Source organism: Rana temporaria, chromosome 5 (assembly GCF_905171775.1).
Source record: "Rana temporaria chromosome 5, aRanTem1.1, whole genome shotgun sequence".
Classification (NCBI taxonomy): Eukaryota; Metazoa; Chordata; class Amphibia; order Anura; family Ranidae; genus Rana; species Rana temporaria.
Window position 1 is genome coordinate 334,902,019 of NC_053493.1, and position 25,434 is coordinate 334,927,452.

At 44.7% G+C, this 25,434-nt stretch overlaps 1 protein-coding gene across 1 annotated transcript in view; it reads left to right on the top strand.

Annotated features, from left to right (window-relative positions):
• Window positions 1-12,014: 12,014 nt before the first annotated feature.
• The window catches only part of C5H8orf34 (chromosome 5 C8orf34 homolog), a 363,446-nt gene continuing 350,026 nt past the window's right edge, over window positions 12,015-25,434 (top strand). The window contains exon 1 of the mRNA XM_040354371.1: window positions 12,015-12,278. Within this exon, the coding sequence (XP_040210305.1) occupies window positions 12,210-12,278 (69 nt within the window). The 5' untranslated portion in view covers window positions 12,015-12,209. The remainder of the gene's footprint in view (window positions 12,279-25,434) is intronic.

The following is a 25,434-nucleotide window of genomic DNA, read 5'->3' on the forward strand; positions in this document are numbered from 1 at the left end:
TAGGCCAGGGAGTGAGGTTGTAAAAAACATATTTTGGTTGTCTCTAGCCCTGAGTATCGGGGTGGGCCTGTGTTGTATGGTAGATGGAGATCTGGGAGATGATTGGATATTAAATATATTAAGGTTACGATATATCATGAGAATGAAGAAAGAGACATGTGAGGGAGTGTTAAAGGGGAGTTCCAGCCTTTTTTTATGTTTATTAAAAGTCAGTAGCTACAAAAAGTGTAGCTGCTGGCTTTTAATAAACAGACACGTACCTGCTCCACGGTTCCAGCGACGCGCCGGCCGGGGCTCCGCTCCTCTCCCCCCCTCTCCAGTCGGCGTCTTCATTCCAAGTGTGGGCACCCGGCCGTGACAGCTTTTGGCTTCACGGCCGGGCACCCACTGCGCATGCGCAAGCGTCACTGAGCATTCGCGAGCGGCGCTGCGCCATCCGATTGGACAGGCGATCGCTTACAGGGAGGGGCTGCAGTAAGGCGATTAGGATATTCGCCTTACCAGCCCCTCGGCGGAAGGAGGAAGTGGGACAGGAAGTCCCACTCCTCCCCCCCAAAAAAATGACATGCCAAATGTGGCATGTAAGGGGGCGAGGAGTGGATTAAGCGTAAGTTCAATTTTTGGGTGGAACTCCGCTTTAAGTACAGAGGAGCTGAGTATAGGTGGTGAATTGTGATAGGCCAGAAGAAAGAATAGGGGAGAGGTAACACAGGCTGGAGGGGCGTGACACTGCCTGTGACTGGCAGAAATCAGCCCACTCCATGTTATTGCCACAAACAATAAAGATCTCCCTGCTTATGTCTCCCTGCAGACAGTCTGGGAAAGAGCTGGGTCATGTGACAGCTGTATCGAAAAAGGTACTTAAATTTTTTTTTTTTTTATTAAAATAATTACAGTGCCATCATCCTCATACAGAAATAGAAGGGACAATGTAAATCAAACAGTGTGTGTTTAGTATCACTTAAAAACAGAGGGCGAGGGCGGTGCTGGAACCATGGAACACGGCTTGCATTTTCGCATTTTCAGATTCAGGAATATTCAGAAAAAAAATTACTGACAGCTATGAGGATTTAGCCTGAAAAGAATCCTAGTTCATAGGAATAATGCCAGCGTGAAAATTAGGACAATTCTGCAGGTAGCTGCGTCCAATGAATCATTTAAATGCAAAATATTTCACGCTTGTCTGGATGTACCTTTAAGAAATTTTACATAAATCATTACTTGTTTTGAAACCCACATTTTAGTTTTAGTGGTGGCAGAATATGATTGCTAGTCCAACAATGGCTTATGATTCATAAATCCGCATGCATAAATGCAAATATATGGAAACAATGTTAACATTTAACTATGCCCATATGCTCTGCTGCTGAATAAAGACACACTATCTATGCATATGGACATTTGCTGTATGCTTTACTATGGCAGGATGAAGATTAATTCAAACCAAGGTCACTTTTAGCATCATTTCAAATGGAGTTCTTCTTCGGATAATGATGTAATGTGTACGTTCAGGACTGTCTACGAATACTACACAATCCAACAACAAGATCAAGACTAAAATAGAATACATATCTTTCAGTGAACCTCTAGGCAAACAGCACAGAAATACAGAGATGAAATATGAATAAGAAAGCTGTTTTACATGCCAAAGTCTTTGTATTTCTGGCCATTCAGTTCTGTCGTACATCTGAGCACACCTGATTTTCCCTTCTGCAGTTAAAGTGCAATAAAACCCCCAAAAAAACAAATATTATATATTATATATTAATAGCTCCCAACTGTCCCTGATTTCGATGGACTGTCCCTGATATGGAACAAAATCCCTCTGTCCCTCTTTGCTCCTCATGTGTCCATCATTTTGGTCTGATCTATATAGTTGTATAAAAAATGCATGCTTTCAAAAAGTGTTTTCCAGTAACCTTTCATATAATTTCTAAATTGCTGCATTTGTTCATTTTAAAAAGCCAATATAAAGGAATAGTAGCGGTACAAAAAAAAGCATTTGTGGGTTAATCAATATTTTTTTGTATTAGTTTTCTTTTTTATGCTTTTTCCTTTATTTATATCTGGTGATCCTGCAAATAACACACATCTTGTTCCTTTGTGTCTACGCTTATTTATCCATTGTGTCTATGGCAGCAGCCATGGTTGTCGCTAGGGATGAGCTTGGGATTGAACCCAAGGGGAAGCTGATAGTGCTATGGGTGAGAAATTATCCACCCCACAGTTGCACATATACAAAGAGCAGAGATTTGGTGGATCGGTTCTCAGTGCAGAGACACCAGGGGACAGATGCAGCATCTGTCTGAAGCTGCATTCACTGACGAAAGTATGATTAGCCAAAAAAAAAAAAAAAAAACCTTTACTTCTATTTTAAAGTCCAAATTAGCAACCTCTTCTACCCCTCTCTAACTAACCGCTGGTATGAAGAAAAACTATCCAAATGCCTATTGTACTTACCTGAAGCCACAGTCACAACTCTTATTCTGTTTCCTGAGGTCCTTCTTCAGGCATTCACATCTCTGCCTGCATGATATGGACACCTCCTAATGGTGAAGGTGAAACTTCCAGTGGCCATGTCTGTGATGAGAGGGCCCTTGGAACCCAGAGTCCCTTGGAGAGGTTGGAAACAATTGTTTCAGCTCCCCATGCACATCATATGCCTAAGTTACCCTGTGTCTATTAGGGGCATAGGATGACTGAGAAAATGTGGCTTGGATTACTTACAATGGGACAGTAATATTTATCCATAATATCTCCCAGGATATATATAAAGACTAAGTTTGGTTTGTTTGATTCAGAAATCAACATGTTAATTGAAAGAGCTGATCACATTGCCTCTGTACAATGTAGGAGAGGGGCCGACTGCTATTGTGTGAAAGTGCTCTGTGTTTATACTTATGATAATGTGTAATCTACTGTGTGAAGCTCGGTGACAAGTCTGACCTGTAGTAAAATCCTGATTAATCACAACAATGGCCAGGTGGGCATGGAGGCACCTCGGCTGCTTCAAGGGACTAGTTAATTAGCTCATGGTAATTTTATGTTTCTGGTTACAGGTGCATTGTTAGAGTAATATGAGCAGGAGGGGGGAACCTCCTCTTCAACTGTATATAAGACTGTATTATTGTTCTAATAAACAGTTCATGTTGAGCAACAAAACAAGTATTGCCTTGTTTGTGGTTGTCAGCGGTTCGAATATCTGATATCTATATTCAGACTGGGAGGAAGTGGTATATGACGAAAGCACTCAAGAGGAGTGTGGGACGTTTAGTTACAACGTCCATAGTCGAGGCAGGAGTCTTAGGGCTGGTGAGGGGACCAGTGGCCAAGAAGATAACTAGCAGGGAAAATATCTGGCCCCCATGGCTTGAAATTGGATTTGCTTACAGAGGAAACTGTGACTTTGGTCCATTACACTGCAGGTTGGCTTAGGAAGAAATATTTTAAATCAAGGCTGGAGAGTAAAGCCTGGTACATATCCCCCGCTTAGCTGTTGTGTTCTGACAGGGGGATGGTCAGCACTCTTAGCCATCGGGAGCCAGTAAAGTCTGGGTTTTCCACCATACTCATTTAGCAGAAGCTGGCCGAGTGGCTTCTGTCGGACCGGCTCCCATACACACGGGCCAAATGTCGTCCGATCTTTATTGAACCGGCTGTTGTCGCCCAGCATTCGGCCCATGTGTACAGAGCTTAAGATAATTGACACACAATTCACAATTAAAATTATTGCCTGGAGTTTGGCTTTAAATAAACATATTTTACTTAAAGTTACTGTTTTTCCACTTTCTGGTTGACTGAGGCACTGATGATGTAACCCAGGGGTAGGCAAATTCGGCACTTCAGCTGTGATGAAACTACAAATCCCATCATACCTCTGCCTCTAGGAGTCATGCCTGTGATGGTTAGGGTCTTGCAATGTCTCATTGGACTTTGCCTCTTAAAGAAGCCTCTGTACGTGTACACCAGTTCACCCAGCGGTGTCATTCTGCCAATGTATATTGGCGTGAGTCGTTCAGCAAGTGGTTAAAAAGTAATAGTAAGACCTCATCTGGAATATGCAGTTCAGTTTTGGGCACCAGTTCATAAAAGAATATCAGAGAACTGAGCAGAGAAGGGCAACCAAACTGATGAGGCATGGAAGAGTTCAGCTATGAGGAAAGATTAGAGCAGGGGAGGGAACCTTAAAGAGGTGACGATCTACCTGAACAACATGGGAGAAGTCAATGATCACCAGGCACAGTGTCGTCTCCTCACACCAGTTTTAAACCTGTAATTTCTGTGCTATTGTGTCTCCATCGCATGCATTGCTGGGCAATCATGGGTTTAAATCAAGTGGTGAGAAGGCAACATATCTCCTCCTCATCACCTGTCAAACACACTCAGATCGCTTTTAAGAGGAGCAGCGGTGCATTTGTAATTGAGCCAGTAGTTGCATTCGGCAGGGGCACTTTTAAGGCTCATTCACACGTAAAACCCTACGGTTGAGTTGCGGTTTTATTGCCCCAATCCCTATCCCCTTTAGCTGCTGAAGGAGCAACCAAAGGTGTACACATGCTGCAGCAGGAATTAAAGGGGTTGTAAAAGTTTGTGTTTTTTCACCTTAATGCATCCTATGCATTAAGGATGCATAGGATGCAAAGGCTACCTTTCTAATTTGTTTTTGTGTGCAGCTGTCCATATCTTCTTTCCAAGTTTTTGCTCCGCCCATTGTCAGCACCCATCTGGTTCTGAGAGGACACTGATTGCTTAGCACACTCACCTGGAGCGGCAGTTCTCCCCTTCCTGTTTTGTCTTCCTTGTAAAGTGAAGCAGTTAGATCTGGTGAGTATGGTGTGATCACGGGTGGAGGGATAGCACGTTTCTGATTCTTTTGTATCCTATTGGATGGACAGTGACACTGTGTACTTTCTACACAGGCTGTTATTTATATATTATCACAAACTTTGCTTGTTTGTTTTGTATGGATACTATTTGTATTGACATTGTAACTTTATTTTGAAAAAAGGTACAATTCATTTATACACATTGTAGCATTGTTGCACTAATAGTTTTGTGTGTTCTCACACATTGATTGGGCTCCTGGAAGTGTTATGCTGGATACACACAATGCGAATATGCTGGATACACACAATGCGAATATTGGCTGGTTCAGCAGGAACCGACCGACATTCAGATGGTAGGCCAGATTCAGATAGGAGATACAACGGCGTATCTCCTAATACGCCATCGTATCTCCAAGGCCGGCCTGTCGTAGCTATGCGACTGATTCATAGAATCAGTTACGCATAGATATCCCGAAGATCCAACAGGTGTAAGTGACTTACACCGTCGGATCTTAGGCTGCAATTCCAGGCCGGCCGCTAGGTGGCGCTTCCGTGTCTTTTACGCGTTGAATATGCTAATGAGCATTTACGCCGATTCAGAAACAAACGACCACCCGGCGCTTTTTTTTTATGTCGTTTGCGTTCAGCTTTTTCCGGTGGAAAGTTACCCCTGCTATAGAAGGGGTAAGTGTGGCGTATCCTATGTTAAGTATGGCCGTCGTTCCCGCGCCGAGTTTTGTATTTTTACGTTGTTTGCGTAAGTCGTTCGCGAATACGGCCGGACGTAATTTACGTAAACGTCGAAACCAATGACGTCCTTGCGACGTCATTTGGAGCAATGCATGCTGGGAAAATTTCTGGACGGCGCATGCGCTGTTCGATCGGCGCGGGGACGCGCCTGATTTGAATAGTACACTCCCCCTAGCCGTGGAATTTGAATTCCGCCGGGGGATTTACGATACGCCGCTGCAAGTTTTGAGGTACCGTATTTATCGGCGTATACCGCACACTTTTTTGCCCTGAAAATCAGGGCAAAATCGTGGGTGCGTGGTATACGCCGATACCCACGTTCCCGCGCCGAGTTTGAATACTGCGCGACATATACCGAGCGCAGTACACTCGGGTATAGTCGGTCAGTCTCGGCTCCTTCCACGCTCACGTCCTGGACGTACAGGACGTCAGCGCGAGAGTTGCCGAGCCTGCCCGACAATACACGAGTGTACTGCGCTCTATATATGTCGGCGCAGTATTCAAACTCGGGGAGGACGCGAGGACGCCGCAGAAGGACGCCGGACCCGACGAAGAGGACACCCGAAGCCGCAGACGGACGCCGGACCCGACGAGGCGGCCGATGGACGCCGCACAAGACACCAAAACTGTAAGTACAAAAAAACTTTTTTCCACAGGAATCCGCTGCAACTTTAGGGGTGCGCGCTATACGCGGGAGCGCGCTTTACCCCAATAAATACGGTAAGTGCTTTCTGAATTAAGCACTCGCCTCAAAAACTTGTGGCGGCGGATCCTAAAGATCCGCTGACCTATCTGAATCCGGCCCGGTGTGTACAGCTGACTATCCAACAGAAGCCAGTCTCACAACCGGCCTCTGGAAAACGGACATGCTGGAAAATCAGATAGTGGTCAGCAGCAGCAGATCAGTGCTGGCAGCCAATAACTGTGAGCGCTGATCAGTGTGTTCTGACTGAGTAGGGGCACAGGACCATGGAGCAATGGAAGAAGGTGGCCTGGTCTGAAGAATCACTTTTATTTTTACATCATGTGGATGCATTATGGGAAAAACAGAGGCCAGCAGAGGCAATGTGATGCTTTGGGCGATGTTGAAGAATCTGGTGGCTTGTTGATACCAGATACCTCAACATACTTTCAGAGGTCTAGTGGAGTCCATGCCTCGATGGGTCAGGGTTGTTTTGGAGCAAAAGTCCGACCTACTCAATATTAGGTGGGTGGTCATAAAGTTATGGCTGATTTTAGTATATACTTACATGGTTCCAGGCTAAAGAAATGTAACTATGCAATACTGATCACCTTTGAAGCTACAAATGCCAAATTATATGTACACAGGTCAGTCCTCCATCTACAACAGCCATTCTCAACCTTTTCAACACAGAAGAGCCTTTTGAAATAACTTTCCATTATCAGGGAATCCTCGCTAAAAATTACTATATCTACAGCCATGGTCAAAAATGTTAGGAATGACACAATTATTAATTTTCACAAAGTCTGCTGCGTTTTTTTAGATCTTTTTGTCAGATGTTACTATGGTATACATATACATACATAGAATTTAAAAAATTGTTAAAGGCTTTTATTGACAATTACATTAAGTTTATGCAAAGATTCAATATTTGCAGTGTTGATCCTTCTTTTTCAAGACCCCGACAACCAACGACCAGGGTTGTCGGGAAGAGGCCCTTGTCCTCATCAACATGGGGACAAGGTGCTTTGGGGGGGGGCACAGGGTTCCCCTGCCCCAAAGCACCTACCCCCGTGTTGAGGGCATGCAACCTGGTACGGTTCAGGAGGGGGGGCGCCCCCACCCCTACTGACCGGCTGGGCTGCGTGCTCGGATAAGGGTCTGGTATAGATCTTGGGGGGGACCTTCATGCTGTTTTTTCAGCATAGGGTGTTCCCCTTAAAATCCATACCAGACCAAAGGGCCTGGTATCGTCTGAGGGGGAACCCCACGCCAGTTTTTTTTTCATTTTTGTCAGGGTTCCCCTTCATCCTCAGCACACAAGGCGCACCGACTTGTGGTGCGACTTCTATTTAAGTCAATGGGCTCCCGTAGGGAACCATTGATTTTGAATAGAGTCAGAGAAATGCAGCTGAAAGCTAGCACCACTAAACGTGCATTGACGGCAATGCAAAACGCTGATAAAATTGCGTTTTTAAAGCAGCGTTTTACTGGCAGCAATCCGACATTCAGAGCAACTTTTTTGAGCATCCTGTGTGCATGAAGCTTAAAGCCCCGTACACACGACCGGTTTTCCTGCCAGGAAAACTGTGGAGAGACCTTTGGACCGGGAATCTCGGCCGTGTGTATGCTTCCTCCCAGTTTTTCCAGCAGGTAAACTGCCGGGAATCCCGTCGGGAAAATAGAGAACCTGCTCTCTATTTTCCCGCCGGGATTCCCGGTGGTTTTAAACCCAGCAGTTTTCCTATGGGGAGCATACATACGGCCGGGATTCCCAGCCCAAGCTCTCCCCGCAGTTTTTCCGAAGGGAAACCCGGCCGTGTGTACACAGGGAAACTTACCGAGCAGGTTCTCGGGTTTCCTGGCGGGATTCCCAGCGGACTTTATACCGTTGGGAATCCCGGTCATGTGTACAGGGCTTCACTATTGGTATGACACAGGACTAATGGTAGTGCTCACCTTTTCTTCTACAGACAAAGTTTTTCTGGATGCCCCGGGTCCTCAGCAGTCCAATCCCTGTACCTTTTGCAGAATATCAGTCTGTCCTTGATGTTTTTCCTGGAGAGAAGTGGCTTCTTTTCTTCCCTTCTTGACACCAGGCCATCCTCCAAAAGTCTTCTGCTCACTGTACATGCAGATACACTCACACCTGCCTGCTGCCATTCCTGAGCAAGCTCTGCACTGGTGGTGCCCCGATCCTGCAGCTTAATCATCTGTAGGAAATGGTGCTGGCACTTTGCTGGACTTTCTTGGGCTCCCTAAAGCCTTCCTCACAAATGCAGTGGAAATGGGTTTTTTTTGGACTAAATTTACCAGGGACCTCTGCCCACTATATTCAGGGGGGGTTGAATGACACTGTGGAACATAAGGGAAGATGGCAAATAATGGGACCTGAGACGGTTAGTTTATAATTCTAGACATTGGTCTTTATTTTAGTTGCTGTGGGTGGTGCAGCTGTGGCCCCTTTTGCTCTATTCTTTGTATGGTCCAGTATTCCTCTAGTGGCCCTTTGGTGAAAAACTTGGGCTATATGACCTACCTATCACGTCCTCTTCTCTTTTTGAGATGCCCATGCTCTATAACTTATTGATGGAGTTGGTGAGCAATTAGACTACTTGCACCTTTGATACGTTCACTGTTGTATGAAATTATGAGCTGTATAATAATATTTCTACTTAAATCTGACAACCCTTTTAGACACATATGAAAGTTCCCTGACGAAGCAGAAATATTCCGCGAAGCGTGTTGGAACCTGATGTGTTGTGAAAACAAATATTATATATTTTTTTTAAATGTTTTCAACTACAAATATCTGTGTTACATCGCTGAATTATCATATGCCTATCATTCTCATGTTCTAATATAGGATGTTTTTCGATGACCCACGTATGTGTCTTTTTAATATTTATTTGTAATCAAAATGGTTTATATCTTTTACATTGAGTCTTCCTCAGTGACAACCTCACATCCAATAAAGTCCCATTGGGGTAATGGTTTTGGTTCTTGCATGGGATTAAGTTGATGGTGATGGCGGTACAGAGGATGGTCTATGGACAGCTTTATGCCAGGTTCCTGCATACTTAGATGGTCCTGTTTTAATCATCATTAATGTGAGTTGCTAAATGTTGTACCTTCATTAAATGTAACCATGTTGCTACACTTTCACACATGCGGACGCTCCATGCAGTTCTATGGAGTGATGGATGTCAGCAGTGACATGTCAGCTGACATCCGATCCGCTCCAATCCGCTAAATGCAGACGGATGGAAACTCTATTTTCCATCCATCTGGTGGATCAGATCTGATAAAAACGGACAGGCGGTCTGTTTTCATCCATTCCCCCATAGAGGAGAGTGGAGATGGACCTGTCATCTGCCTGCTCAGCGATATCAACGGATTGATCTCGGATGAGTAAGCGGAGTCCGTCAAAACAGACATTAAGACCCCTTTCACACTGGGGCGGGAGTTGCGGGGGCGCCTTACTGCTAATTTTGTGTTGCTATTTGGCCGCTAGCGGCTCGGTTTTACCCCCCGCTAGCAGCCGAGAAAGGGTTAAATCTGCCCGCAATGCGCCTCTGCAGAGGCGCAATGCCGGTGATATAGGCGCGCTGTCCAATTGATTTCAATGGGTGGGATCGGTGAAGGAGCGGTATACACACCGCTCCTTCACCGCTCCAAAGATGCTGCTAGCAGGACTTTGTTTCCCATCCTGATAGCGCACCGCTCCACTGTGAAAGCCCTCGAGAAACAGCAGCAGCTGGTCAGTTTATCCCTATAATGATTAGCCTGCAAACCGCTCCCGTCTGAAAGGGGTCTAAAGCAGAGGTTCGCCGAATTTATTTATTCACAATGTCGGCACCCGAAGTCGAGCTATCTTTCGGCTCTCGGGTGCTGCTGCCGCCATCTTTGGTAAGGGAATCGGGAAGTGAAGCCTTGCAGCTTCACTTCCTGGTTCCCTACTGTGCATGCGCGAGTTGCGCTGTGCGATCCGAATGCTCCCTGCTGTCTTCTGGGACCTGTGTGTCTCACAGAAGACAGCGGGGGGGGGGGGCAGGAAGTGGCGTATTAAACAGGTATCTGCTTCCCCCCTCCCTGAAAGGTGTCAAATGTGACACCAGAGGGGGGTCCAAAAAAGCGGAAGTTCCATTTTTGGGTGGAATTCTGCTTTACTATGTGAAAGGGGCCTTAAAGGCGTCTCTCTCCTCTTTTATAGAGGCAGCAGACTTTGTGAAAAATGTATATTTGTGTAATTCTCAAAACTTTTGGCCAAGGCTGTACAACTCATGATACATTAGTGTGGTGGTCAATGGGAAGATAAAAAAGATGAATGGTGTCAGTGGGAACTTATCTGAGAGACTGATCTCACTCATTGCTCAAGGAACTTCTAGCAACCTATGGAGGAACCCTGATGTACAGTGTCATATATACAGTATATAGCTCTCTGTGTGTATAGTATATAGCTCTCTGTGTACAGTATATAGTCCCCTGTGTGTACAGTATAAAGCTCTGTGTGTACAGTATATAGCCCTGTGTGTACAGTATAAAGCTCTGTGTGTACAGTATATAGCCCTGTGTGTACAGTATATAGCTCCCTGTGTGTACAGTATATAGCTCTATGTGTACAGTATATAGTTCTCTGTGTGTACAGTATATAGCCCTGTGTATACAGTATATAGCTCTCTGTGTGTATAGTATATAGCTCTGTGTGTACAGTATATAGTCCCCTGTGTGTACAGTGTATAGCCCTGTGTGTACAGTATAAAGCTCTGTGTGTACAGTATATAGCCCTGTGTGTACAGTATATAGCTCCCTGTGTGTACAGTATATAGCTCTATGTGTACAGTATATAGTTCTCTGTGTGTACAGTATATAGCCCTGTGTATACAGTATATAGCTGTCTGTGTGTATAGTATATAGCTCTGTGTGTACAGTATATAGTCCCCTGTGTGTACAGTGTATAGCCCTGTGTGTACAGTATAAAGCTCTGTGTGTACAGTATATAGCCCCCTGTGTGTATAGTACATAGCTCTGTGTGTACAGTATATAGCCCCCTGTGTGCATAGTACATAGCTCTGTGTGTACAGTATATAGCCCCCTGTGTGTATAGTACATAGCTCTGTGTGTATAGTATAAAGCTCTGTGTGTACAGTATATAGCTCAGTGTGTACAGTATATAGCCCCCTGTGTGTACAGTATATAGCTCTGTGTGTACTGTAAAGTATATAGCCCCCTGTGTGTATAGTACATAGCTCTGTGTGTACAATATATAGCCCCCTGTGTGTGCAGTATATAGCTCTGTGTGTACTGTACAGTATATAGCCCCCTGTGTGTATAGTACATAGCTCTGTGTGTATAGTACATAGTTCTGTGTGCACAGTATATAGCTCTGTGTGTACAGTATATAGCCCCCTGTGTGTACAGTATATAGCTCTGTGTGTACTGTAAAGTATATAGCCCCCTGTGTGTACAGTATATAGCTCTGTGTGTACTGTAAAGTATATAGCCCCCTGTGTGTATAGTACATAGCTCTGTGTGTACAATATATAGCCCCCTGTGTGTATAGTACATAGCTCTGTGTGTACAATATATAGCCCCCTGTGCTCCCCATACACTGTACAGAGGATGAGGTGTCAGTGAGGGTGTCGGGCACTGTCCAATCACACACAGGGCTGTCAGGTGGCACCCAATGGGGTTGATCCTTCCTGTCTTCCAGCTGGAGGGCTCCTGGAAGGAGTGCAGTGTGTTGCGGGCTGTGTTGCTGTGAGCACCTAGGAGGAGGAGTAGAGGGAGGTTGGTTGTTGTTGGTGGGGGGGAGGAGGAGGGTTGCCATCCTCATGCACCTTGCAGGCAGTGCCGGGCGGATGAGAAGTGATCACACCGGAGAGATGATGATGTTCCCTCCGCCGTCTGTCTGCTGATCACACCGGCGGCTCTCCGCTCATCACCTCCTCATGGCGTCTCGGCAGCAAACCCGGATCCAGGTCTACCTGGAGAGCAACCGGATCGGTCCGCTGTTCGAGGTGAGCGGGGTACGGGGGGGGGGCACATGGCGGTGCCGGGGATCGGAGCACACCGTTCATATACGGGGAGAGAAGAATGATGGATTGGGGGATACATAGCGGTGCAGCGTGCTGTCTGTGTACCGGGAATGTGGCATGACTAGGGGCATCGGAGACACACACACACATCTCGGCTCCGGGGCCAGGCTGGTCAGTGTACGGGGCTGAGTAGTATGGAAGGATCGGGGCCATTGTGTATGTATGGGGGGGAAATGCTGACTCCACAGCGTCCTCACTGTTGCCATAGCGAGGGGAGCGGCGCCCAGGTGTATCGCTGCTGGAGGCCCCACAGCGCCCCTACAGGCCGTGTGCTTCTATAGCGGCCCGACCACCACTGGAATTCCACCTGTGCCGCCAATTGGGGAGAACACCTCATTTATATTGTCACAACTTCCCCATCACATCACTAGAAGAAATAATTACATTTTGATTTTTTTTTTATTAACCACTTGCTTACTAGGAACTTTTTACCCCCTTCCTGCCCAGGCCAATTTTCCACGTTTAGCACTGTCTCACTTTAAATGATTGTGTGGACAGGCAACACTGTACCCAAATGGCATTGTTATCGTTTTTTCCACACACATAGAGATTTATTTTTGGTGGTATTTTATCACTGCCAGGTTTTTATTGTTTAAAAAAAAAAAAGGAACATTAAATAAAATCTGTTTCATAGTTTGTTATACAATTTTGAAAACAAGGTAATTTTTCTCCTTCATTAATGTGTGCTGATAGGCAGCACTGAGAGGTGGCACTGATGCGCACTGGTAGGTGACACACTGATAGGCAGCACTTTTTTGCACTGGCACTTATGGGCACTGGCATGTGGCACAGGTGGGGACTGCATAGCAACAGTGGCTCTCTATGATCAGGACCGATGTCCCTCTGACAGAAGCCGCAAATCGGTTCATTTTTTTTTCTCCTCATGCTGTCAGCGTGATGGAAAAAAAAAAAAAGCAGATTACAATCTTTTGTTTACATCACGTGTCATTGGCTGACAGCTGATCAAGTGGTAAGGGTACGGGATCGACCCCTTACTCCAATCTGTTATCAGCCAACATTGACATGGTGGTCACAGAGCGCACCACGCGCACCCCGCAGGTTAAAAAAGATTAATGTTTAATGGGGGGGGGGGGGGGGCTGTGGAGTAGTTTAAAAGCCTGGTACACACTATGGGCCGGATTCACGTAGAATCGGGCAATTCTGCGGCGGCGTAACGTATCGCATTTATGTTACACCGCCGCAAGTTTTACGGGCAAGTGCCTGATTCACAAAGCACTTGCCTGTAAATTTACGGCGGCGTAGCGTAAATTCCCCCGGCGCAAGCCCGCCTAATTCAAATGGGGCATGGATCATTTAAATTAGGCGCGTTCCCGTGCCGAACGTACTGCGCATGCGTCGTTCCTAAATTTCCCGCCATGCATTGCACTAAATCACGTCGCAACGACGTAATTTTTTTAACTTCGACGTGACTTACGTACATCCCTATTCACGGACGACTTACGCAAAAAAAAAAAAATTAAAATTTGACGCGGGAACGACGGCCATACTTTAACATGGCATGTGTATCCATACGCCACAGAATAGCAGGTTTAACTATACGCCGGGAAAAGCCGACTAGCAACGATGTAAGAGAATGCGACGGCCACACATACCTTTGTGGATCGACGGAAAAAGCTAATTAGCATACCCGACGTGAACTCCACCCAGCGGGCGCCGAAGTATTGCACCTACGATCCGAAGGGGTACGAAGCCGTACGCCTGTCGGATCGAAGCCAGAAGCCGTCGTATCTTGAGGATTCAAACTAAAGATACGACGTGGCAAATTTGAAAGTACGCCAGAGTATCAGTAGATACGCCGGCGTACTTCTTCTGTGAATCCGGCCCTATGAGTTTGGTTGAACGAAAAAAAAAAAAAAAACTGTCCGCTCCGGTGGATCCACTATACTAACTTTGCAAAGTTAGTACAGCGATCTCCCCCACTGAGCTGTTGTGTTCTGACAGGAGGACAGCCCTCCGCCAGAACCTTCCAATCAGCGCTGTTTACATTGGCTGTGAGTGCTGATCAGGAGTCACTCGGCTACTGGTTTTCCAGTTTTCCAGACTGAGATACACACAGGCCGAATGTCAGCCAGTTTTTTTTTTAACTAGCCGATGTCTCCTGACGTTCTGCCCCTGTGTATGGGGCTCAATGCAATGAACCCAGTCTGTAATGTTCACAGTTCTTAATTTTCAGCTAGAACTAGATTTAAACACTGTCTGTCCTAACAAAGGGTCAAAAATTTAGAAATCACCCTCCTGCATTGTATTTTAAAGGCGAAGTATGGCCAAAGCCCTTTCAGCCCTACTTCTCCGATGGATCAGAGAAATGCAATTCATTATTCACTCTTTGGATGCATTTTCAGCCTAAGGCAGGCTAAAGCTTGATGTCACTCAGCCGATTCAGGCTCCAGATCTGTCCTGACTTTAATGTTGAGATCCATCTATATGCCTGGATCATAGAGTTGCACGATTCTGGAAAAAATTAGACTCACAATTTTTTTGCTTAAATTAAAGATCACAATTCTCAGCGTAACATCTTCTTTCACATTATACAAAAATTGACTAATTTTACTGTTTCTTTTTTTTTTCTTAATTCATTGAAGTGTATTTCCCCAGAAGACCGCTGCACAAATACAATGTGACATAAAACGACTGCCATCTTATTCTCCATGGTCTCTGCTGAAAAAAATATATTTAATATTTGGGGTCCAAAGTAATTTTCTAGCATAAAATACAGATTTTAACTTGTAAGCAACAAGTGTCAGAAAAGGTTTAGAGGCGGTTCACACACGGGCGACCTGTCAGGCGACTCAGCCACCTGACAAGTCGCGGTCCGCAGTAGTCAATGGAACCGTTCAAACCGTTAGAAAAAGGTTCCTGTACAACTTTGGGGGCGATTCGGGGCGACTTGCATTGACTTCAATACAGAAGTCATTTTGCAAGTTGCCTCTCAAGACACCTTGAGATCGCCTTGCCGCGTCGCCCCCAAAGTCGTGCCACCTGTGTGTGAACCAGCTCTTAGTCTTTAAGTGGCTAAACTAAACTACAGACTGAAGTTCATCCCTTTGATCTAAAAGAACTAAATGTTACAATGTTTCCTTTTATCATCTCAACGCTGAGAAATGTTGATAAACATTTTCCCGATGGTTGTTTTTTGTTTTTTTTGACAGTGAGCAGAGAACGGCTCTGCACTTTTTCACATAAATGATTTGTGGAAATGCCAGATTCAGATTGTGAGGGGGGTTGAATTGAGACTTTTTTACAATCAATCATGCAGCTCTACTGGACAGGCAGCTAGCTGGCTCAGTCTCTCAGTGATCCACTGAGAGCCTGAGCCTTCCGCTCCCTCCACAGCCCAGCATCCCAGTGAGAGAGCCTGAGCCTGCTGCTCCTGCCCCCTCCACAGCCCAGCACCCCAGTGAGAGCCTGAGCCTGCAGCTCTTGCCCCCTCCACAGCCCAGCACCCCAGTGAGAGCCTGAGACAGATGCTCCTGCCCCCTCTACATCTCAGCACCCCAGTGAAAGCGTAAGCCAGCTGCTCCTGCCCCCTCCACATCATAGAGCTCCAATGAGAGCCTAAACCAGCTGCTTCAGCCCCCTCCACAGCCCAGCACCCAAGTGAGAGCCTGAGCCAGCTGCTCCTACCCCTTCCACAGCCCAGCACCCAAGTGAGAGCCTGAGCCAGCTGCTCCTACCCCTCCACAGCTTAGCACCCCAGTGAGAGCTTGAGCTAGCTGCTCATTCCCCCTCCACAGCCCAGAGCTGCAGTGAGAGCCTGAGCCAGCTGTTTCCACCCCTACACAGCCCAGCACCCTAGTGAGAGCCTGAGCCAGCTGCTTCCACAGCCCAGCACCCCAGTAAGAGCCTGAGCCAGCTGCTCCTGCCCCCTCCACAGCTCAGCACCCCAGTGAGAGCTTGAGCAAGCTTCTCCTGCCCCCTCCACAGCCCAGAGCTCCAGTGAGAGCCTGAGCTAGCTGCTTCCACCCCTTCACAGCCTAGCACCCCAGTGAGAGCTTGAGCCAGATGCTCCCTCCCCCTCCAAAGCCCAGCACCCCAGTGAGAGTCTGGGCCAGCTTCTTCTACCCCCTCCATAGCCCAGCACCCCAGTGAGAGCCTGAGCCAGCTGCTCCTGCCCCCTCCACAGCCCAGAGCTTTAGTGAGTACTGGAGGGACAAAGCAGAGAGCTGGTGACTGAAGGCTGAGAACCAAGCAGATAGCGGTCTTTGGTCTCTTAGTCCTTGGTGTAGAGGTGGCAGAGGACAGCTGCTGCTAGGATCGGTGCTGCAGCCATCTAGGTGAAATATACTGATATTTATTTTCCATTCCTGAACTTCTCTTGTAAGGATAGATAGCACAGTCTGTTTGGGGGTAAAGACACCGTGGGGCTGTTCAGAAAGGCTTAGAATTGGCCATGCCATTCTCCTTCGACACATCTAAAAGTCAAGATCTTTTTAATTAATTTTTTAGGTATGCTGTGTGAATGGAAACACAAAACAAACATTTAGTGGAGTTTTTATAAAATTTGTCAGCAAAAATTTAAACTCCTTTTAACCACTTCAGTAGCGCGTTATAGCTGATAGACGACTACAGTGCTGTCATCCAGTTCTGGGAGGGCATCCATGGACATCCTCCCAGAACCCTGCCCCTCTCACGGACACAGCTGATCACAGATCAGGGTAAAGGACCAATCACAGAGGTCCATTACTATGCAATCAGCTGTGTCCAATCATAGCTGATCACATGTAAACAGACTTGCCGGTTTACATGTTCTTTTTTCATGCACCGTGTCTGTGTGAGGAAGGGAGAGCCGATAATCGGCAAGGCTGTCAGTACATTGTTTACACTAATAATCAGGGCACTGATTATCAGTGCAGATCAATACAGCTTATTAGTGCCCATCAGTGCAGCCTCATCCATGCCTCCTCATCATTGCCCATCAGCCTCATCAATGCTCATCAAAGCAGCCTCATCCATGCGTCCTCATCATTGCCCATCAGCCTCATCAATGCCCATCGGTGCAGGCACATCAATGAAAAAGAAAAATTACTTATTTGCAAAAATGTTATAACAGAAACTTTTTCTCAAAAGGTTCAGTATTTTTTCGTGTGTTTATCAAATAATAAATAACCCATTTAAATGAATGGCTTAATAACTGGCTTGGTGGTTTTATAACAACACATGATATACACAATGTGCATGCCTTATTTTCAAAGTCCCTGAAAACCAGAATGTAGCCTTATCCAATATGGTAGTTTATAGTGCGGGGGGTCTGCTGAGTATAATAATCACTCGGATTTCAGTTTAGTGGAGGCAGCTCAATGATAGGTGGGTTTATACAGGTTGCTGTGCTCTTCTCACTACTCATAGGTTTAAATGAAATATGTAATTTGGCAGATCGGTGGTTAGTGATGTTGTTCATAGTATAGTAAGCTATAGTAGGAAAATAGGTTTTGATTTACTGAAGTCATATCAATGAACAATCCATCCTTTTGATTGAGATTAATTACTGTACTGGATAGCTGTGGGAAATACCTCACTAAACATTGGCTGGCCATACACAATCTGATTTGAACAATTTAGTTTGAGACCACCACAATAGTCCATTTATTATGTCCAGTCCGATGATTGGCAGGCTACACATTGATTGGCGAATCAAAACCTGATTGGGTATCACCAGTTTTACTGTTTGTCCTTATAGTAAGTCCATGCAATAGTATACTCCGCACCTGTATATTTATGATGATCTGTTCAGTGGATCCTAGTAGATCTTGTAACGGTATGGCCCGTGATACCCAGAGACTTTTGAAGGATGCGGGGTACTCCTGTGCCAGCTTCACCAATGACTCTTGGGTCTAGGGTCATCCTATGTCCAATAGGGGCATAGGATGACTGAGAAATGATATCTCGGATTACATGAGATGGGACAGTAATGATAATTCATGTATTGCAGGATATCTTGAAATATTACAGGTGGTTTATTCTGACCCCAACAGGTCAATAGGAGAGTGACTCATTCATGTGGGGACACATACTGTTGAGGTGTTAATTGAGTCTGGCTCCTAAGATATTTAATTGTGTGAAAGTCTATTGATGATAGATGTGTTAGGGTTTGGCAGTCTGAAAGGTCAGATGGCTGACTTTTCAGCTGTAGTGGATTAGCATGTCAATTACGTCTACAAAGGAATGTGTATTGTGAGAATGGCTTATCGCGGAGTCAGAACGTCTGGGTAAATGACTAGTAATTAGTTCATGTAGATCATGGGTCTTCAAACTATGGCCCTCCAGTTGTTCAGGAACTACAATTCCCATCATGCCTAGTCATGTCTGTGAATGTCAGAGTTTTACAATGCCTCATGGGATGTGTAGTTCCGCAACAGCTGGAGGGCCGTAGTTTGAGGATGCCTGATGTAGATTATCTGAATGTCATTATCTAAAGGAATGTGTATTGAGCACCCATTGTGTCATGTTGTGGGTGGAGTTAAGCCATTGTTTCTTGGGGCTTCTAACTGTATATAACAAGCCTGAGTTTACCATTAAAGTATTCCTATCTGTTTGGAACCAGAGAACAGAGCTGTGTCTTGTTATTCTGGGGGGAAATCCAATGGGTCCTGTCTGCTGGATTGTGGAGTGTCGATAAGCTGTCCTGGGTTGGTGGAATGGAATATTGTAACGGCGTTAACCCCTGACCATTACAGATCTAGTGTGTCATATTTAGGAGGCACTTGGTGTCTACAAGTTCCTTTGAAACCACTTGCTTTCTAGTGCACCCTTGAGACATCTGAACCAAGGGGTAAATCAGTGAGTGTGCTGGCCCCTGCTCCCTTTCTGTCCCATATCAGGCCAAATGCCTTTTAACATTGAGGAGCTGCCTTGCAGGGGAGGGGAGAGGTGGGGGAGATGGGGTACAGCTAAGACTCTTCCTCCTTCTTGTAAAGCACCCTTGCCCTAGTGTTAAGGGGCGAGGGCCTCTTCTCCACCGCTGATGCCCTAAAAATAGGTAGGGGTCATTTGGGAGGTAGGGGGGCTCAAGCCCCCTTGCAATAAGGGGTCTACCACATAACTTTTCCTCCCAGGAGAATGAGTACGGGGGGGGGGGGGGGGTACATTAGTACCCATGCCCACAAGGTGAAAAAATCCCATAATGGAAAAAAAAAAAGCAGCATGTACTTACTGGCTTAAAAAATTAATGCTTATAAAGTCCCCACAAGGTAAATCTATGTCTAGCACAGTGTCCAGTGAATGTTGATGTCAATCACAACATTCAGTGATGTAATCCATGTCAATCACAATGACCCATTGCCCACCGATCTGTACACGCCGTAATCCCACCACTAAATTACAGCTTCCCCCCGCTGTGGTAATACTTTCAGGAATTTCCAGTAATGCCATTTGCCAAAGCTCCGTGTTATCCTACAGGTGTTTACATCTCAGTACCACTGAGTCCATCTAGGTCATAGCAAACATGGAAAAAAAGTCTGCAATCTTTTGTGTGTTTTTTTTAACATAAATGTGTCGGATCTGAGGTATTCAAATGTAAAAGGTCTCACATCCATTTACATCTGCCTGCTTGTAGACCTAACTTGAGTTATTTAAGCTCCAGGAGGGCAAAAAATGAACAGACACAGATCATAGCTTTTGGCTCAGATTCAGCATCTCCAGCTGATCGGAACAGACATGGCTGGTGTGATGCAACTTCACTTTCATGCAAATCTGTTGCCAAATTAAAGTATAGAAAGAAATTTCATCCTGCAGAAAAAGAGCATTCAAACGTATTTGTCCTGCTACACATGCAAGATTAAAGACACTGCAACCCAATCATGCAATCGGGGCCGGCAAGTGCTCTCTGTTTCCACTAACTGTGCCGGACTTGCAGTCTCCACCACGTAACACAAGAGTCCTTCCGTGTAGATAAAGTCGGCAACCAGATGAGGATGAATACAATGTCTTTTTATTTAGTCCAAGGATAACACATGTTCCAAACAGAGCCAACACTAATGTGTTTCAGCCTACCAAGACCTTACCCGTAGTTAGTCTGACATAACCAATAGATAGATATATGCTATAACAGCCGCTAGCAAGAAACACATGTAAAATCCAACAGGCTGGTTGTACATTCAGCCTAGAGCTGCACAATTAATCGTTAAAAAATCGTCATCTCGAATCAACCTCCCTGATGACCTCCAATGCAGAGTATGCAGATTCTTTCATATAACAAGTGGAGAGACTTTATCTGCTCACTCAGCTGTCAAAAGAAAATATACAGGCAGTCTGCCAAGTTTTTAACATGAAACATTTGTAACTAACCTTTCCTTCTTGGATCAAAGGGATAAACTTCTGTGTGTGTAAAGAAAATATCTGGGCAGTCTGTGGGGGGGGGGGGGGGGGGGGGTGTCAGGACAAGTCTGATCATCTAGGGAGAGCACATTGTTTTCCCAGCATAGCTAGAGAACTGACTATGTCATGCTCTCCTGCATAGTGTGGTCAGTTTTTAATAGGAAAGCAAGGGGACTAGCGGGAACACCAGGGATTTCACACAAAGGAAGCAACACAAAGAGAACAGGATATTTTTTGTACAAGTAAATTGTACAGCGGGCAAATATCAGGAATATGAAGTGTTGAGGTAACAAATGCTTTAAGCTTTAGTTATTTAGCGCTGTAAATGGGTGTTTTCTGCAGGGAAGGTAAGGTCAGTTTGGTAAACGTGAAAAATACAGTATTTCTAAGCAGTAATTAATTTTATATACTGTAGCTAAAACTATGTGTGTGTGTGTATGTGTATAATAATTTTTGTTACATCACTATACATTTCCTTTAAAGCTTTTTACGGTAGCATCACTGTCCACACTTAGATTGGTATAAAATGATAATCTATCCTAACAGCTTCTAGGCTTGAACGATCAAAGATTCTGTATTCTTTTCATGTGCTTCTTGTGGTGTTGATTATCAAGTGTTCCGCAGGGTATAAGTTCTTAGGAGACAACTCATATCATTATATTCCTTCAAGCCCAAAGTTTATAACACGATCTATAGACGCTGTTAATGTTGGGGCTCATTTACACCTTCATCTTTGAAAAGTAATCTATGATGGAACGCTTTTCACACAGCAGTGCAGGCATGGCTGACCGGCATTTAGGAGGTGATACTGCCGCCCTCTGAATGTCATTTTTTTTCTTGTTTGACAGCCAAACAGGGTTTAGAAATGCTAAGCTTGCTGCTGCAGTGTGGTCCCATTGACCTATGTAGTCTGGGTAGTGTTCGCTGAAGGTGACGGAGGGGATCATTTTTGCTGCCCTGCGAAGCAAAGTGTTGTGGCTGCAGCATGTGCACCACCCTGTCTGGCTGCGTTTGTGGCCTAAGGTAGAGGGGGCATGAAAATGTGCCTCAACTGTCTGTTTTTAACTCCCCCAGACCAAAATTGTAAACTAAAGCTGGCCATACACGGTTCGAATTTTGAAAGAATTTTCTTTCGAAAATCGTATCAAAGAATTTTCGTACGAATTTCACACCCTTAGTGGGCTGCAGCAACAGCTGATTTTCATGTGGCAATCAAATTTAAGAAATCGGACAAGTTGGAAATTTATTGAAAAACAAACAATCTTCTAATCAATGATGGGAGAATCGTGCAAGAAATATAATAGAAAAAAAATGCGCATGTGCAAGAGTAGACAATTCACGGTGAGAAAAGAATATTAACGGCCACGAAAATTCTTTTCTGTAGCAACATGAAGGCTTGGTCTGCCGAATTTCGAAAATCAATGGTGGCATCATCAGATCACAAAAAAATAAATAAAAAAATTCGGATTTTGAAAAGAAAATTCATTCGAAATGGCCTGCTTAAGCCTAGACAGATATAACAATTTTCTTTTATGGATTTCCCCATCCACACAAGTGAGGTGGGGACTCCTGTGCTGTCAGAATACACTAATTATAGCTGCAGCTGATTGCAGTCACTCCACAGTAAAACTGGGGTATGCGAAGCAGGAGCCAGTCAGGTCATGTGCTGACAAGTAGCATTCTAAAGGAAAAAGAATTCAGTAACAGAGAGATGAGGTCATTACTATGCTATTTCTCTTTCACTGTCCAGCAAAGATCTGGGCTCAGAGGAAGTGAATTGAATGTTGCTGGCCATCAGACCGAGGACATCTAGTGGCAGAAAAAAAGTACTGCAGAGAATTACCTTCGATTGAAGCGGAATATTGCAACAAGGGCTAGCTTTGTTTTTCTTCTTTTTTTTTTTTTTTATCCTTTAAATAGGCAATTGATTTTTATCGTTTTGCATTTGGCTGGAGTTCTCATTTAACTTGATGAAGATGTAAACTTTTGGGACATTCTTTAGTCTCATCCTTCAGGCATTATGCAATGCCCTTATGGCACTGAGGCTGTTGGAATTGCTGTAAACACTACCCGGAAATAAGGATAATGGGATTTACATGACTGTTCCATTCCGGAAAGTAGGTGCCCCGTACACACGATCGGTCCATCCGATGAAAACGGACTGATGGATTTTTTCATCAGTTATCCAATGAAGCTGACTGATGGTCAGTCGTGCCTACATACCATTGGTTAACAAAAACGATCGTGTCAGAACGCGGTCACGTAAACCACGTACGACGGTACTATAAAGGGGAAGTTCAAATCCAATGGCGCCACCCTTGGGGCTGCTTTAGCTGATTTTGTATTGGTAAAAGACGATTTGCGCTTTTCTGTCTGTTGCAGCGTGATGAATGTGCCATCTCAATAATGAACGCTAGTTTTACCAGAACGAGCGCTCTCGTCCCCTAATTTAGTCTGAGCATGCGTGGATTTTTAACTGATGGACGTGCCTACAGACGATCGTTTTTTTCCTATCAGTTAGTTAACCATCAGATAATTTTAAAACAAGTTCCTAGTTTTTTAACCGATGGATAAAAAAACGATGGGGCCCACACACGATCGCTTAGTCTGATGAAAACGGTCTATCAGACAAACCGATCGTGTGTACGTGGCATAAGGGTCCATGCACACTGGCTTCCAGAGGAGGTTAGCCTGTAGAAGCAACTAAAGTTGTCCTATGTGTCCATGTACTTTAGGTCGTTTGGAGGCATATTTTAAGCACAGCGTTTAGAGGCAGAAAAAATACCTTATTTTTGCATTTTTTAGAGCGGTTTTCTGGCAGAAAAAAAACACTAAATACACCTGAACGTTTGTAAATACCTATACAAAAAACTCTCAAGATTAGCATTTTTTTCTGCCATGCATGGACCATAATACTTCTTATGAAGACAGTAGTACATTGGTGTTCTACACAAACATCAATTTTCTATAAAAGTCTTCTTTACTGTATATTGATGCGCTGGCAGCTCCCGGGGTGAAGTTTAACAGGGGAACTGAGCGGAGTTTGATGTATTTTTTACAGTGATGGGTCACAGATTGAGAGACAATACCAGTGATGGTGATTGGATTTTACAATGGTTGGTCACAGAGTGATCTTCTAGGAGATATAAACATTTCTGTGTTTGAGCAGAAAGCATGCCTATTGGCACTCTTCCTGGCATTGCAGCTACTTCCCAGCAGGTACGAAATTCCTGACAATCTTTTTGCACAGTTCATTATCACAGCACATGTCTTCATACTTGCAATTAACACATTTCTAATGATAAGGACACTTCCATGATGGATGGATGTCATAGGAGCTCAATGGCAGTTCAGCTGTTTGTTTGGCTTTGGTAGTAATATATATATATATTTTTTTATTATGTGCCCAGAGTGACTTGAAACTAGAATTACTGCTTTGCTAAAAGATTGCGGATGTTATGGAAAATGTGAGCTTTAATATATTTATACATTATGTTCTATTTAGAGAACATGCAGACTAATTAGGAATAGTTAGATAGATCTTTTTCCTTGTCCAGTATGCTTGTTAGCCACGCACAGTCTATTTATGCGACAAGAGTTCATCAGCTTATTCTTTCAGAAGGGACTTCGATCTTTTCCTTCTTGACTTGGCTTTGGAAAGATAATTACCAAGCCTTGAATGCATTTGGCTATGGATTACATCAGTGATATTTTGGCTGGGCTAACTCATTCAAACGCCATTAGGTATATAATTTAGATGCATTTGTCATCAGAATATTAATTGGGCATTGTTGGCGAAGTTAACTAGAAGAAAAAACAAGACTCTTGAGTTTTTTTCATTTGATAGCGATGACTCTTAGGTCTCATTAGCACTAGTGAAGCACGCCATTAGGTTTTGCACAAATGTGCAGTTTTTACACAATTAGGACAGACCATTCATTTCAATGGATTGGCCTACTTGTAGCAAAAAGCTCATGCAGTGAATTGTATTTAACTTATTATGTTTTATGTTCTAACACAGTACTACTTTCTCTGCAAGTTGGGACTTTTTTTATTTGTTTGTATTTATAGTCATAAAGTCTTGGCTATATGTTCTTATTGCAATTTGTTTATTGTATGTGTTGTGTTTCATGTATTTCTGTTTATTAAAAAGGTTTTTATTTCTCAAATGAAAAACAATGATTTATAAAAAAAAAAAAAGCTCATGTACCTTTTTGAGCCTCACTCATTCTGTGCTTTTAGTGCAACATGTTTCCCATGAAACCACAGTCCACTCCATTGGCTCTGCACCCATCCCAGACTGCACTCTCCCAGTCCTCTCAGGTGTGCCTCCCAGTCCTCCTGACTGTGTGGCACTCACCAGCCCTCCTGGCTGCCACCTGTTGTTCCTACCTGGAGACTTACCCGGCAGTACTCTCCTGCTGTCCTCTCCTTGCTCCCGTGCCTCCTGTCCAGGACACTTCTTTGGGTTGTGAGAATATCCTGTCCGCACCCGAGCCCAGGCCAGAGGTCAACCCCCCACAACAACTCCAACTCCCAGCTGGGCTGACCCTGAGTATTTAAGAAGGCCTTCCCCCTGCCAATCCAGGTTGGGGATTGATCAGGGCTCCTCAGAATACTCCAGGTAATTCTACCTCTCCTCTCCTGTCCTCCTCCCTTTCCAGAAAATTCTGGAAAGAAGTGGGAGGTCTCAGTGATGCTGCCTGTGAGTCTCCCAGCTCTGCCTGAGTCACTCCCAACCCAG